Source organism: Neoarius graeffei, chromosome 12, assembly GCF_027579695.1.
Source record: "Neoarius graeffei isolate fNeoGra1 chromosome 12, fNeoGra1.pri, whole genome shotgun sequence".
Lineage (NCBI taxonomy): Eukaryota > Metazoa > Chordata > Actinopteri > Siluriformes > Ariidae > Neoarius > Neoarius graeffei.
In genome coordinates this window covers 24080383-24097811 of record NC_083580.1, presented here as the reverse complement: position 1 = coordinate 24097811, position 17429 = coordinate 24080383, and the positions used below count along the sequence as shown (strand labels likewise).

General features: G+C 41.0%; 1 protein-coding gene across 1 annotated transcript in view; it reads right to left on the bottom strand.

Annotated features, from left to right (window-relative positions):
• The window catches only part of psmb7 (proteasome 20S subunit beta 7), a 39501-nt gene that overhangs the window by 10185 nt on the left and 11887 nt on the right, over nt 1-17429 (bottom strand). The window contains exons 2-4 of the mRNA XM_060935717.1: nt 8821-8914; nt 1060-1157; nt 822-962 (exon numbers count right to left, since the gene is read on the bottom strand). Coding sequence (XP_060791700.1) covers nt 822-962; nt 1060-1157; nt 8821-8914 — 333 coding nt within the window. The remainder of the gene's footprint in view (nt 1-821; nt 963-1059; nt 1158-8820; nt 8915-17429) is intronic.

Genomic DNA, 17429 nt, shown 5'->3' with positions numbered 1-17429 from the left:
TTTGAGTTGAGTGGATTGTGTAGGAACTTTCAAGCTGTAATCCATGACTTCCTGATTAACTGGAGCACAAATATGACACGACGCAGAGGCCAAATTCGCTTAGTCATCCATCAGCATGGGAAAGATAAGAGAACACACAAACCAAATGAGGGAGAAGTGTATTGACCTTCATAAAATCAAGGAATGGTTATTTAAAAAAAAAAAAACCCCACATTTTATACATTATAGGTACTCACCTGAAAACGTGCCCTATTGTTAGGACAATAATAAAAAAAATAAAATTTAAAAAAAGTGGACATTAACTGGAACCATTACAAACTTGCTTGGAAGATAAACCCAAGTTTATTTTCAAATCTGTTCTCTTGGGCACTCTGCCACAAATGGCTATGGCTGAGTGCCGAGGAGATGGTCCTTTCAAGGTTAAAATAAATAAATAAATAAAAATGCTGATGTGGCCTGGTCAGAATTTGAGTTCAACAAACCTGATTTAGATACTATGAAAATTTTAGGGAGGTCATATTGCATAGTGATGTGACCTCCCTAAAGTTTATTTAAAAAAAAAAAAAATTACGGGAAAATCTGTAGGTCTATTATGCTGTGGTGTGCATTCTACTGGAATAGTTTGGGGACCAATGGTGTTCCTCTCAATCCAATTAAACAACTAATGGGAAATTTTGAAATATGTTAGACAGATGCATATAGCTGCATGCTCTTAAGTCTTTCATTTATAGAAGTGCACCACATAATGAATAATGATACTTTCACAAACGATTGTAAATACAGCAAGAGGTACTTGGAGAAAGTGAAAGCTTTCTAGTCACCTGAAGAGCATCTGTTTGAGCATGCGATTGGCTGTGGCAACTCTTGGAAGGCGGTTGGTGGAGAGAGAATGCAGCTCCAGATTTGAGGAGATTAGCTGAGTAGTCATCTCAGTGTCTGCTGCTGTACCAGCTCCGCAACAGCTACATATATACACACACACACACACAAAATTATACTGGAGTACATCTGTGGATGGAGAAGCAGCAACTGCACAGGTGTGTGTGATTCAGTGCTCACTAGATGTTAGGAGAGATGTAGTGGATCTTAGAGCAGTTCTTATCTGCTACAACCATTCCTTCAGTTGCTCTTGTATCAGCTCCCAGAACCACGCCATCCTTAAGATGGTATAAGAAAAGAATTCACAAACTCGTAACAAATACAATCCTGGGTTGTTGTTTTTTTTTTTTTTAAACAAAAACACACATACACACACACTTATATATATATATATATTCTGACCATCCTTAATTAATCTCATCTCATTATATCTAGCCGCTTTATCCTTCTACAGGGTTGCAGGCAAGCTGGAGCCTATCCCAGCTGACTACGGGCGAAAGGCGGGGTACACCCTGGACAAGTCGCCAGGTCATCACAGGGCTGACACATAGACACAGACAGCCATTCACACCCACAGTCAATTTAGAGTCACCAGTTAACCCAACCTGCATGTCTTTGGACTGTGGAGGAAACCCACGCGGACACGGGGAGAACATGCAAACTCCACACAGAAAGGCCCTCGCCGGCCACGGGGCTCGAACCCGGACCTTCTTGTTGTGAGGCGACAGCGCTAACCACTACACCACCGTGCCGCCTCCTTAATTAATACATGATGGATATTATTTTCTCCATACCTCTATTAAAACAATCTTAATTAGAAATTCTAATATTAGAGATCAACAGATTATCAAAAAATGTTTTTGCAATATGCTTGCTTATACAGTTCCAGTCAAAAGTTTGGACACACCTAATTCAATGTTTTTCCTTTGTTTTTCTTATTTAAAAAAAAAAAGTCACTTTGTGTCTTAAAGTAATGATGGATTGTCGTTTCTCTTTACCTAGTTGAGTGGTTCTTGACATAATGGATTACTACAGTAGTCAAATAAGACCATTTACTGTATTTTTATTATTTACTGTTTGATCTCAAATTACGAAAGCAAAAAATTGCAGCAATTAACTTTTGACGGGGCACAGCTGTTAATCGAAAAGCATTCCAAGTGACTACCTCATGAAGCTGGTTAAGATAACACCAATAGTGTGCAAAGCATCATTAAGGTAAATGCTGGATACTTTGAAAAATCTAAAATGTGAAACGCATTTTGATTTTGACACTTTTTTGCTTATCACATAATTCCATATGTTCCATAGGTTATTTACAAAAGTACAAAGCGTCTAAACGGTAGGTATGTGAAAATCAGGTCATCCGATCACTGATCACCCGGTTCACTGCTGCTGATCAGGCTTGGATCACATGCTCTACCATGACTTAAGTCTAGATTTGAAGCTGCATTGTGGGACTATTAGGGCTGCACGATATCAGAAAAATATGCGATATTCGATAACATGACTGAATATCTCGATATGTATCACGATAATTAAATATATGTTTTTCTTACCTCTACTCGCCGTTCTGCCCTGTATCTAGCATTTAAAAAAAAAAAAAAAAAAAAAAAAAAAAAAACACCCAATGCATCGCTTCCATTCCAACATAATTTTTTTATTGGAAAAACATGGCTACACCTGCAATGGTGTCCATCAATCATCTTTAAATCTCTTAATTTTTGTGAGCGCAGCAGAAAATGTCTTAAGTTGAAGTAAACAAAAAACTGAAAACTACATTACATTAACATAAAGCATTCAAAATGGCAATTTCAGCGGCTCCCGGGAGATGAAGGTGAGCGACACAGATTCACCATAAACTCAAACACAATCTGTTAATAACACATGCGGGTGAGAGAGCAGTGGTGTGTGTGTGTGTGTGTGTGAGAGAGAGAGAGTGAGCGAGCAGTAGTGTGTGTGTGTGAGTGAGAGAGAGAGAGAGCGGGAGTGTGTGTGAGTGAGCTAGCGGTAGTGTGTGTGAGAGAGAGCGGTGGTGTGTGAGAGAGAGAGAGAGCGCGGTTTTATGTTTTTATGCTGCTGTACAGCAGTGTTTGTCTCAGTGAGCCGCCCCACCACTGTTTTACAGGTAACTTACATGTCTTGCAAAGTACCTGAGTTTGCAGTACGTCATCCCTCCTGAATCCAAAGTACTTTTTTTTTTTTTGGAAACCAGTTCCTCCTCACACAAGTTTGTCTCACCACACTTGCTACCGCTTCCACCATCACCACGAGGATTTTACTTGTTTTGCAATAGGGGGCGGAGTTATCCCGCGGCGCTTGTTGACATTCAAATGTGATTGGACGGCACAGAAAAATGTGCCTTTTATCGAAATTTAAGTAATTTTTGCGGTATGTGTATCGCAAACTATGATATCGCGATATCGATACTTTTTCGATATATTGTGCAGCCCTAGGGACTACCTGTATTGACGACGTCCACAAAATCCACCTGTTGTCCACAAAAGTACACCTGTGTTGATGACGTTGTCCACAAAACTCATCATGTCATCTTTCTTTTTGTAAATAGATGTAGAAGTGTGTGAATGAAGTTGCTGAAACTTTGGTTCATTAAAATCGACACATTATATGAAGATAACTTGGTGTCAAATCTCATTTTGTTTGTTAGTTAATACAGTTGTCTGCATCGCTTGTTTTCAAATAATCTGGAGCATCATAGTTTGAGGTTCAGACAAATTGGATGTCTGGGCAGAAGTTGCAGAAATCTGGCTGAGTTTGCCACTGAAACTGCTCAAGTTAATCATTTATATTACTCGTGTCATGCATTTATGTTTTTGTGGTGGTTTGTTGTTTGCTATTGAGTTACAGTCAAATTTATTTAAAAAAAAAAAAAAAAGAGGATTGACTATTCTGACAAGGATCATATATGGAAAAAGAATTTATTCTTATGATTTTTTAAAAATTCTTATTCTATATAAGGATCATACAGTGGAGGAAATAATTATTTGATCCCTTGCTGATTTTGTAAGTTTGCCCACTGGCAAAGATATGAACAGTCTATAATTTTAAGGGTAGGTTTAACAGTGAGAGATAGAATATCAAAAAGAAAATCCAGAAAATATCACATTTTATAAAATATATAAATTGATTTGCATTTCATTGAGTGAAATAAGTATTTGATCCCCTACCAACCATTAAGAGTTCTGGCTCCCACAGACCAGTTAGACACTCCTAATCAACTCGTTACCTGCATTAAAGACAGCTGTCTTAAATTGACACCTGTATAAAAGACACCTGTCCACAGACTCAATCGATCAATCAATCAGACTCCAACCTCTCCAACATGGGCAAGACCAAAGAGCTGTCCAAGGATGTCAGGGACAAGATTGTAGAGCTGCACAAGGCTGGACTGGGCTACAAAACCATAAGCAAGAAGCTGGGTGAGAAGGAGATAACTGTTGGTGCAATAGTTTGAAAATGGAAGAAATACAAAATGACCATCAATCGACCCTGGTCTGGGGCCCCACGCAAGATCTCACCTCGTGGGGTATCAATGATCACGAGAAAGGTGAGAGATCAGCCTAGAACTACACGGGAGGAGCTTGTTAATGATCTTAAGGCAGCTGGGACCACAGTCACCAAGAAAACCATTCCAGGGTTTCCCCAGGTTTGACCACCATAAATTTAAGACTTTAAGACCTTTTTAAGACCACTTAAATGAGAATTAAGACCTACATCGCACCCATTATGCGGTCGTAGAACACCAGATCAAATTCACAATAATGACAAATGTTTCAAGTAAAAATACTTTTATTATAAAAGTTATATACTTAAGTCATTATGTGCATTGCTTGTCGAATCTTCACATTCAAGACAAAAAAAACAAGTCTAAACCTGGAAGAAAGGAGCACAACGTAGGGTCCACGTCATGGCCTTAAAGGTACACAAAAATGTAATAGGCATACCAACACATTAATGCCAAAGGTGTGCACTCACCAGTCAAAAAGCCAAACTGAGGGCCTAACTCGAGGCCTAAAGAACTGTCTCTGAACTAATTATGACCATGCACCCAGAGATGATACTTAAAATAAAAAAGTGATGTGGGTGTATTTTTTTTTAAAATAAAATATCAAAACATTCACAACACTCTAAACAGACAAACTCTGTCTTAGTTTCCCAGCACTTGCTTCAACCATTTTACATTTTGTACCCTTGTAAACGAGGGAGGGAGAGAGATACAGAGGGGCATAGATAGATAAGAGACGAGGGGGATAGATGGGAAGAGAGATAGAGATAGATAGATCGATAGAAAAGAGGCAAGCCAAAAGTCTCTTAAAAGGTGCACAAAAATGCAATTGGCGTACCAATACATTGGTACAATGGTGTGCACTCACCAGCCAAAAAGCCAAACTGAGGGCCCAACTCAAGGCCCAAACGGTCTCTGAACTAATTATGACCATGCACCCAGAGATGATAAACAGACAAACTCCATCTTAGTTTCCCAGCATTCAACTTGCTTCAACCATTTTACATTTTGAAGAATAAAAAGAAATGTAAATACTCCTAGTAAACAAGGGAGGGAGGGAAGACATAGATGTGGAGGTGGATAGATAAGAGACACAATGAGATAAATCCACCACTTGCCTCGTTAACGTCTTTGACCAACTCCTTCGTTATATAAGGAACAAGACCAAATTTTGTTGTGTAAGACGTTTTGTTTTTTCCACAGGAGAATGTTGTAGCGACTTCCGAGTCTGGGAACATAGCCTTAAAGAGTTCGCTTATGCCCTCATTCGAGCTGTATGAGCAGTAGTGTTCCGTAATTGTTTTTAAAATCCAGAGCACCTCTGCCTGAAGTGTCGGGGTTCCACCGACACCCATCATGCCACTGCTCGGCCCTTGTGTTGTTGCTAGCCTTGCCGATGATGTCTGGCTTGGCTGATGCTGCTGACGTTCGACAGTGGTGCTAGTGCCAACTCCAGGTGCATTCGGAGATTGAACCGTGCAGAACTGAGCGATGGGCTGGTGGCGGTGGAGGGCAGATGCAATGTGCTTTGAACTCTTCATGTGAGACTCTAAAGCGAAATGACCTATAGTGGACAACTTGAAGGCCTTTCGACAAACACAGCATCTTGCTTCAATGTCACTTCCAGGAACCTCCCTCACCCAATCACGATATCTTTCATCTGAAAGCCACTGCTGATTAAAACGACACTTCCCCATGCTGCGATTCACGGAGTCTCCTCTCCACCACGGACTCCAACGATTGCACCGACGCGAAAATGTATCAATATTGTTTCTTTCTTTCTTTGCGCATACTCCAAGAAATTCACTGATGTTACGCAAAACCCACATTTTCACATCGTAGAATAGTATGAGTAAATTTAAGACCTTTGTTTAAAAAAATTAAGACTTGGGCAAAGCAATTTAAGACTTTTTAAGGCCTTAATTTTGGAATATTAAATTTAAGACTAAGACTTTTAAGACCCCGCGGCTACCATGCATTGGTAACACATTATGCCGTAATGGATTAAAATCCCGCAGTGCCCGCAAAGTCCCCCTGCTCAAGAAGGCACATGTGCAGGCCCGTCTGAAGTTTGCCAATGAACACCTGAATGATTCTGAGAGTGACTGGGAGAAGGTGCTGTGGTCAGATGAGACCAAAATCGAGCTCTTTGGCATTAACTCAACTCGCCGTGTTTGGAGGAAGAAAAATGCTGACTATGACCCAAAGAACACCATCCCCACTATCAAGCATGGAGGTGGAAACATTATGCTTTGGGGGTGTTTCTCTGCTAAGGGCACAGGACTACTTCACCACATCAACGGAAGAATGGACGTGGCCATGTACCGTAAAATCCTGAGTAACAACCTCCTTCCCTCTGCCAGGACACTGAAAATGGGTCGTGGATGGGTCTTCCAGCACGACAATGACCCAAAACATACAGCCAAGGCAACAAAGGAGTGGCTCAAGAAGAAGCACATTAAGGTCATGGAGCAGCCTAGCCAGTCTTCAGACCTTAATCCCATAGAAAACCTATGGAGGGAGCTGAAGCTCTGAGTTGCGAAGCGACAGCCTCAAAACCTTAATGATCTAGAGATGATCTGCAAAGAGGAGTGGACCAAAATTCCTCCTGACATGTGCGCAAACCTGGTCATCAACTACAAGAAACATCTGACGGCTGTGCTTGCCATCAAGGGTTTTGCCACCAAATACATACCAAGTCTTGTTTGCTAGAGGGTTCAAATACTTATTTCACTCAAAGAAATGCAAATCAGCTTATATCTTTTACATGAAGTTATTTTCTGGATTTTCTTTTTGATGTTTTGTCTCTCACAGTTAAAATAAACCCATCATTAAAATTATAGAATGTTTATTTCTTTGTCAGTGGACAAACTTACAAAATCAGCAAGGGATCAAATAATTATTTCCTCCACTGTATATGGAACAAGAATTTTTTTTTACTTCGTTAATTTCTTAGTATGGAAGTTATGGCCTTTTTTTTGGCTCATGCCAAGTTTAAATTAATACTTAGTTTTAGCCAATTAATTAGTGATTAAATTAGCTAGCATCATTTTCATGGATAAGAAAATAAAAAGGGAGGTACCAGATAATTTCTAGAGCCATGTCAAGAGATTTAGAATTTAACATTTAGAAGGGTGGGGTAGCACGGTGGTATAGTGGTTAGCACTGTCACCTCACAGCAAGAAGGTTCTGGGTTCAAGCCCAGTGGCCGATGGGGGCCTTTCTGTGTGGAGTTTGCATGTTCTCCCCGTGTCTGTGTGGGTTTCCTCCGGGTGCTCCGGTTTCCCCCACAGTCCAAAGACATGCAGGTTAGGCTAATTGGTGGCTCTAAATTGACCGTGAGTGTGAATGGTTGTTTGTCTCTGTGTCAGCCCTGCGATAACCTGGTGACTTGTCCAGGGTGTACCCCGCCTCTCACCCATAGTCACTTGGGATAGGCTCCAGCTTGTCTGCAACCCTATACAGGATAAGCAGTTTCGGATAATGGATGGATGGATATTTTTCTAGGGAAGTGGTCACACTTTTGCTGATTGCTTTTTTTTTTTTTAAATGTACAACAATTGACCAAAATTAGCCAGCCAGATTTTTCAACATTCAAAATGGTATGACTTTGTTCATAATTGTCACAAAAGGAACTTTGAAATTCTGTTTAAATATATTTCAAGCCCCTTTCAGTGGTATCATTTATGATACATCAAGTTCTTTTTTTGTCACATAGCTATAAACTGTGGCTATTTTGAAGAATCTAAATACGAAAATTTAACACTTTTTTTTTTTTTTTTTACTCTGTTTACCACATAATGCTATCCATACTTCTGATGCCGGGCGGCACAGTGGTGTAGTGGTTAGCACTGTCGCCTCACAGCAAGAAGGTCCAGGTTCGAGCCCCGTGGCCGGCGAGGGCCTTTCTGTGTGGAGTTTGCATGTTCTCCCCGTGTCCACGTGGGTTTCCTCCGGGTGCTCCGGTTTCCCCCACAGTCCAAAGACATGCAGGTTAGGTTAACTGGTGACTCTAAATTGACTGTAGGTGTGAATGTGAGTGTGAATGGTTGTCTATGTGTCAGCCCTGTGATGACCTGGCGACTTGTCCAGGGTGTACCCCGCCTTTCGCCCGTAGTCAGCTGGGATAGGCTCCAGCTTGCCTGAGACCCTGGAGAACAGGATAAAGCGGCTAGAGATAATGAGATGAGACTTCTGATGCCTTCAGTATTGTTCTACACTTTAGAAAGTAGTCAAAATACAGAAAAACAAAAGGAGTTAGTGTGTTCAAACTTTTGACTGGTACTGTAAGTACAGCATACACATTTGTTGCTGTACCAGTTGGGTGAAAGCAAAACTCATAATACAAGCCATTTTGGAGACACCCTGCTTTAAGGTGGCAAGCTTTGCATAAGGTTTTTAAGATATTAAATGGTCACCTTATACACAACCCCACAGATAGTTGTGCCAGTTTTGCGTGCAGCGGGGAGGCTGCTTCCAAGTTTAGCAGCATTACTTTCTAGTTGAGCATTCCTAAAGAAAAAACACAAACACCAACTTCAACACAAATGCAGTTTATGCTCTTCTTTGTGACAAAATATGTAATACATAATGCTAGTAAAACTTAAGATGTAGTGCAGTGCAAGGCACATCAAAACTTAACATCAACTGAAGCATGAGGTACATGCTTTAAAATAACCTTTTACTTTTTTGTTCACAGTAAAACTAAAGAGAATATTTCATTTCACTTATAGATTGGATTATCGGGGGAGGGGTGCACATTGCTACTTTTTAAATACTTGGGAAAGATATTTAAAACTCTTGGAACATTAAAATTTTATATAAAAACGTAAGAATGTAGAGCAAATGGTTTGCATGCAGTCATTTACAGGGTAAATCAATATTGAGACGATGCAGAACCTTTCTACCCAGGAAACCAAAAGAAAAACGTTACAGGGCAAAAAAATACTGAAATCTGAAACTAAAAACAACAAAGCCGAGATAAACAGGACCAAAACAATGAAATACAATACTGATAAAGTGTCAGATTACCGCTGGGACAAAACTGATGACAAAATATATTTGAAAGGTATTGCCCTAGTTTTCCTATAAACAGATCACATTTAACAATTCAAACTTTAACACAAATAGTTCTTTATTTTAGTACTCACATTTAAAAATAAATAAATAAATAAATAAATAAATAAAAAAAAGGTACAAACATTCATGGTTTGTTTATTACAGTGAGCTTAAAGCATATACACAGAACCATGGCCTCACTTTTTATTTATAAATGCTTGAAACCTCAAGAATGGCATAGGAGTAGTTTTAAGCATGGACAATAAATCTAATATAGTATTTATGATTAAAATGATCCATATGGGTAGTGGTCTGAGTGAATGACCTTGAGACCGATAGACTTCCTGCTGTGACGTCACGGATCTCGTCACCATTTCCGCTATACTAAAACACAGAGCTGACCGCAACTCCGATCCTCCATTTTGAGCTAATTTAATCACCATGCCATGTAGAAGTGTTGCTGGCGGGTGCAGCAACATGACAGAAGGTGGATTTATGTTGCATTCATGGTCCAAGAATGTTCAAACTGAAAAGATTTGGATGCATTTTGTGAGAAATTCACGGGCACATCAGGCGCCTACGAAGTGGTCTCTCCTCTGCTCTGCACATTTTACTTAAGACTTGTACGATACCCCTGATCTGTTGAGGAGCGTTGGCTATAAGCCCGTATTGAAAGAGGGTGCAGTACCAACAATTAAAGGAAAAGAAAACTACAAGAAAAGGAAAGCAAGTTCAGTTGCACCAGTTCTCCCGGAGCGTGAGCCAAGGGTAGTTGCTAAAACCCGGGACGGAACGTGACATATCGCTCGGGCAGTTACCTCCCCGCTATTGTTGCTAAAACCGGTGACATCCCGTCCCAGGTTTTAGTAATTGCCTGAGCCAAGCAGTAATGGCGGAGTACTCCGTATGGAGAAAATGGAGAACGAGTGGATCAGCCGTCCGATTTCTCCGCTGGATATACTTGCCTCAGCAGCAATATCTCGCCCTTATGTGGAAGAAGCGAATGAACAGAGAACTGAACGAACAACTGAAAGTCAGATGGTTTCAAAACGATCGGCCTTCAAGAAGCGAGAACAGACAGGTAAGCTGCGACTCATTTGGATACAAAAAAAACAACACTCGTTGTTTACCTGCATTTAGATTAATACATGTAACTTGCAGGGCTGCAACAACGAATCGATAAAAATCGATTATTAAAAGTGTTGGCAACGAATTTCATTATCGATTCGTCGTGTCGCGCGATTACCAAGTCACAGACCGTTTGAACAAAGTCATTCTATTATTAAAAAAGTCTCTGGTTGGAGTTGAGCGCGGAGTTCACACTCCGGAGCAGAAGGTGGCGGACGGTAATGCACCATTAAGCTGGAATGAACATTTTGGATGGGGAAGCCCAATACCAAAGTTGCGCAGGTGACGTCATCAGTGTGTGTGTGTGTGTGTGTGTGCCTAACTTGTCGTAGCCCCATAATATGCACAATCCCGCCAGCGGAACGTTGTACTAGTCATCTTAGGCTACGTTCACACTGCAGGCTGAAGTGACTCAAATCCGATCTTTTCGCCCATATGTGACCTGTAGCCGATCTTTTATTGACAATATGAACGACACAGATCCGATTTTTTCAAATCCGACCCAGGCCGTTTGGATATGTGGTCCTAATTCCGATTCCTATCCGATCTTTTCATATGCGGCTTCAGTCTGAACCGCCAAGTCGCATTCATCCGACTTACACGTCATCAACAAGCCACAAACGTCACTATTCTGCGCTGAAGTAGGCGGCAGGTCTCTCAAAAAAAAGTTACAACACCACCCAGATTTAAATTCACTTCGTTCGGTCCCCCCCACTTATAGGGAGGAAAAAACGTCTATGATGTCTTTCTTTGCATAAGGCAAACCTCACGGAAAAATCAAAAGACTAATTACCATTCGGTTTATTGAGGTGCACAGCAGTGTATACATAGTTGCAACAACTCACATAAAACAAAACAAAGACTGATATTCGGTTGGTTGAGCTGCGCAGACTGCACAGGTTGCGAGCTCGAGCTTGGTTGCTATGGTTACTAACAACAAGTTTGACAGGCATATCGGGGTTGGGGTTGGTTTGCTGGCAGCTTTGTCCCCCCCAGTTTTTTGTCCCCCCCAGTTCAAAAAACGTATCTGCGCCCCTGCGCATGACATCAATGCGAGGGACGCTTCGGGCTGTGAAGGTTCTGAATCTTCTCAATGGAAGGACGCAGAGGTTAGGGAGCTGATTTCCATTTGGGGGGATGCAGCTATTCAAGCTAGATTGGATGGGTCATACCGCAACCGGGCGGTTTTACTTCCGTAAACACTGGCCATGCTCACTGCGTGTGACGTCGTTGTATCCTGCAATGCGCATGCGGAACACTTTTAGGTCGCTTTTCGTTCATACTGAGGATCACATACAAGTCGCATATATTTGTTAATGTGAACGACCTCACAAAAAAATCGGATTTCACAAAAAAATCGGAATTGAGCATTAAGCCTTGCAGTGTGAACGTAGCGAAAAAGACTTTACTACCATAGTACTACACTACTATGACATTACACAGAGTCTTAAGTAATACATTACGACTTGATCATTGCCAGGGCCGGTTCTGGAGGGGTAGCAACGGTAGCATTTGCACCTGGGACTGGTGTGGAGAGGGGCCCCAAAAAATAAGATAAAGTAAAAAATAAAGAGTTCTCTCTGTTCCTGAATAAGTGCATTACTGAGTGTCTGTGAGCAAAGGAGAGCCTGAACGTTGCAACCTCCCTATTGGCTGTTTGTAAAAATGTATCAATTGTTGCCCTTCCCACGGGAATCATCGCGGGCTCGAGAGACGAGACCTGACGAGTTAGTTCGTTGGTAGCAGAACAAAATGTCTGGACACAAATCGGGTTTTCAGAAAAGAAAAGAAACGCAGGGTCGAAAATACAAAAAAGGAGGCAGAAAATGCAAAACGAGTTTTAAGGTAGGACAAATGGTTACTTTTCTGAGGCAGCCCGCCGTGGCTGCAGGCTTTCAGTTGTGTCATTGAATGGTTACTTTTCTGAGGCAGCCCGCCATGGCTGCCTGCAGGCTTATTTATTATAGCCCATTTAGTTAAAATAGTTGATATAAAATGTTTATAGTTATGTGATGGTTGTCCTGATTTAGACTGGTGTGTGTGTGTTTTTTTTTTTTAGGGGGTGTTGTGCGATGTTGCACCCGGGTCCAGATTAGGGCAGAACCGGCCCTGATCATTGCCATTCTGGTAACAGCAAATTTATAACGGGCCGTGTCCGCGACGTACAACACACGACGAGAAATGTTTAAATGACCATGTAAAGCTGTTAACATTCTGTTGTCTAATAGGGTGTTCACACTGCACATATTTGCATCGATGCTGCACCGATGTATTTTGTTGCGATATATCTTACACCGGTGTAAATTTTGCGCAGCGTTCACACGTCACAACCCTGCTTACTAGAGAGAAGCGTGTTAGCACCGGTGCAGCCCCACTTGCGGTCACACGGCAGTTTCTGCGACCGTGTTATAGTAGCAAAAACTTTATTACTATCATTTCCTTTGATAGTAATAAAGTTTTGATATTTCCTTTTATTACTATCATTTCCTATCATTATTACTATCATTTCCGATAGTAATAATGCGGAAATGAAATATGCGCATGCGTGAAAATGTACTTCTTTTTCCCGGTTGTCATGGCATCACCAAGCGCCGGGAAAACAACGTGGATGAAGACACCAGTGTTGCCAGATATTTCTGACGTTTTCCATCCCAAAATATGTTCAAATCCGTCAAAATGCACTTAAAACTGCCAAATCTGGCAACACTGGAAGACACGCAGTTCTGTTGTTGTTGATATTCGCCATTTTGGAAGCGCAAAATACCAGGATGCAAGTTATGCAATGCCCGTATGTAATCAACTCTCGTCACGCGTAGCGAGTCTACTCCTGTAGCGTTCAGACGTCCCATTTTATATCGGTGCTGCCCCGCAAACTAGCATTTACTCCGGAGTAAATTTCTTAAACCACCTCCCGAGCAGGGTTAGATTTGCACCGGTTTAAGCAGCTTTCAGGGGCTACACCGGTATAACTTTGTACCGTGTGAACGCTCTACCGGGGCAGCCCCGGTGCTACACCGGAGTAAAAGTTGCCGTGTGAACACCCCTTAATGCAGAGCCCAATGCGGCACGAGTGCGGGCGCGAAAAAAAAAAAAAAAAACGGTCCCAAAAAAAAAAAAAAAAAAAAACGACGGGTGGGGGGGCGCCAGCAGGGGGTTTTGCCCGAGGAGTAAATCACTCTAGGATCGCCACTGATTTCACGCTAAACAAAACGAACAAGTGTGTTACTTGTAAAATGTGCATAAGTGACATGACATGGCACGGGAGCACCACAGTAATGATCCAGCACCTGAAACGAAAACACGTTGGAGTCATTGATGAGGAGGACGGGAGTTCAACAGCAGGGTAAGTCACAATGACACCTATGTTTGCTCCGCTTTGAAGTGATGAAACGTAACATTAACATCCCTCCAAAGCTCGTCTGGTGCTGGTGTTTGCTCGATGTCCAGCTTGACAAGCATGAAAAGTTAATAAAACTAACGTTATCATTAGCTCGTTAATGACAGTGGTAGAGCAGGGGTGGTATAGTTTGTAAGGCTAAACACACGTTTTTATTCACTCACCTTTTTTGCCTCATTAATTTTTCAAATTGTTATATATATTCTGTTTTGTCCCATATTGGTTATTGTTGACAAATATATATCTGTGTGTGTTGTACTTTTTAATTTCATTTTAAAGTTCTTTTATAGCACTTAGACAGCTTAAGCTGTGTTTAAATGTGGGGTATAAATTAACTTGCACTTACTACAGTGATGGTAATAATAAATTAATAATTTAATTAATAAGCTGCAAGTGTTAATTTTCTGACATAAGGTGCAAAGAAATATTGCACCAGCTTCCTGGAATAATCTCCATGGACAACTTAAAAAACATTACAAACCTTCCTGCCCCAGTTCATAGCAGTTTTTAACTTTAACTTGTGTTCTTGCACTTGTTTTTTCTTATGCAACTATTATATGTTCCATACCTCTTTTTGTGCACTTTATTTTAAAAAAGCGCATATATATATATATATATATATTTTTTTTTTTTTTTACTGGTCAGGGATGATCAAGGATCAACATGTTTTTGCACTTTTGCACTAAAGATTTTTAGCACTGTGAAATTTTTTTTTGAATAAAGGGTTGGAAATTAATGCTTTTTTGTTTGTTTTTTATCCGATTCATCGATTAATCGAAAAAATAATCGACAGATTAATCGATTATTAAAATAATCGTTAGTTGCAGCCCTAGTAACTTGTATTATGTATTTAAGTTACTGGTATAAGATTATTTAATTTGCTTCTGAATGTGATTGTCTCAGTTCATCTGATTATTTAATTAGCCTTTTACATTTTATCAGTGAAAATGCATGCATGAAAAAACATTGCACAAGTTATAACACCTATCCTGTTTTAATGAGAATCAACCCACAATCAATGAAGTCAAATCAGTCTTAGTTGAGCAAGTCAGTAACGGTATTTCTTACTTTCACCATAAATTTTTATTTATATGACTTTGGTCTATAGCTGTCAAAGGCCTCGGCCTTAAAACTGGTTCCTGCTGTGACGTCACACACTCAGGGCTGCCTGGCTCTGCGGGGTAGCTCGAAAAACAACTTTGCGGTCGATTTTAGCTCTCAAAAATATATATTTTTTATTCCCATTTATGCAGCATACAAGAGTCAAGGATGGAGATGCTATAAACTCAGAAATGTATTTAAAAATAAAAGGTTCTGCGTATCTCCTTTAAAGGGCATATACACCTTCGATTTCAACTAGCTTGAACACTTTCAGCAGATTTAAAATATGCACTTTTTGCAGTGGATCAAGGGTGTCTGAGGCAGGACGTAGTGTGTGACTAACGTAGAGAGGTTGAGAACATTCAAATATTCACAACTATGCATAAAGAATTAATGCGCAATTTCCCAACACCAAAGACACTATGTGAAAAAACATTCAGGCTGAGTACAAAGTGACATAACTTGGCATGCTGCCTCACTCGCAGGCACACTGAAGGATTTCTATGCACAGCTTGGAGGAAGACCACCCCATTTCCCCAAGACCAAACACTGTGTCCAAAGTGGATGTCAAGAAAACACTTCAGAGTTAACACCTAGGAAACGTATCTGGCCAGGTGCTCAGGGAATGTGCTGATCAGCTTGCAGATGCCCCAACAGACATCAAAATCTGCCAAACCAGGCAACTGTTCGGATGTGTGTCAAGATGACTACCATCATCCTTGCGCCAACAATTTTGCCCATGTCCTGCATCAAAGACTACTGGTCCATAGCACTCACAGTAATCATCATGTGTGTCATGGTGGTGATTACATACAGTGGGGCAAAAAAGTATTTAGGTCAGCCACCAATTGTGCAAGTTCTCCCACTTAAAAAGATGAGAGAGGCCTGTAATTTTCATCCTAGGTACACTTCAACTATGAGAGACAGAATGGGGGGAAAGAATCCAGGAAATCACATTGTAGGATTTTTAATGAATTAATTGGTAAATTCCTCTGTAAAATAAGTATTTGGTCACCTACAAACAAGCAAGATTTCTGGCTCTCACAGACCTGTAACAACTTCTTTAAGAGGCTCCTCTGTCCTCCACTCGTTACCTGTATTAATGGCACCTGTTTGAACTCGTTATCAGTATAAAAGACACCTGTCCACAACCTCAAACAGTCACACTCCAAACTCCACTATGGCCAAGACCAAAGAGCTGTCAAAGGACACCAGAAACAAAAAATTGTAGACCTGCACCAGGCTGGGAAGACTGAATCTGCAAGAGGCAAGCAGCTTGGTGTGAAGAAATCAACTGTGGGAGCAATTATTAGAAAATGGAAGACATACAAGACCACTGATAATCTCCCTCGATCTGGGGCTCCACGCAAGATCTCACCCCGTGGGGTCAAAATGATCACAAGAACGGTGAGCAAAAATCCCAGAACCACACAGGGGGACCTAGTGAATGACCTGCAGAGAGCTGGGACCAAAGTAACAAAGGCTACCATCAGTAACACACTACGCCGCCAGGGACTCAAATCCTGCAGTGCCAGACGTGTCCCCCTGCTTAAGCCAGTACATGTCCAGGCCCGTCTGAAGCTTGCTAGAGAGCATTTGGATGATCCAGAAGAGGATTGGGAGAATGTCATATGGTCAGATGAAGCCAAAATAGAACTTTTTGGTAAAAACTCAACTTGTCGTGTTTGGAGGAGAAAGAATGCTGAGTTGCATCCAAAGAACACCATACCTACTGTGAAGTATGGGGGTGGAAACATCATGCTTTGGGGCTGTTTTTCTGCAAAGGGACCAGGACGACTGATCCGTGTAAAGGAAAGAATGAATGGGGCCATGTATCGTGAGATTTTGAGTGAAAACCTCCTTCCATCAGCAAGGGCATTGAAGATGAAACATGGCTGGGTCTTTCAGCATGACAATGATCCCAAACACACTGCCAGGGCAATGAAGGAGTGGCTTTGTCAGAAGCATTTCAAGGTCCTGGAGTGGCCTAGCCAATCTCCAGATCTCAACCCCATAGAAAATCTTTGGAGGGAGTTGAAAGTCCGTGTTGCCCAGCGACAGCCCCAAAACATCACTGCTCTAGAGGAGATCTGCATGGAGGAATGGGCCAAAATACCAGCAACAGTGTGTGAAAACCTTGAAGACTTACAGAAAACGTTTGACCTCTGTCATTGCCAACAAAGGGTATATAACAAAGTATTGAGATGAACTTTTGTTATTGACCAAATACTTATTTTCCACCATAATTTGCAAATAAATTCTTTAAAAATCAGACAATGTGATTTTCTGGATTTTTTTTTCTCATTTTGTCTCTCATAGTTGAAGTGTACCTCTGATGAAAAT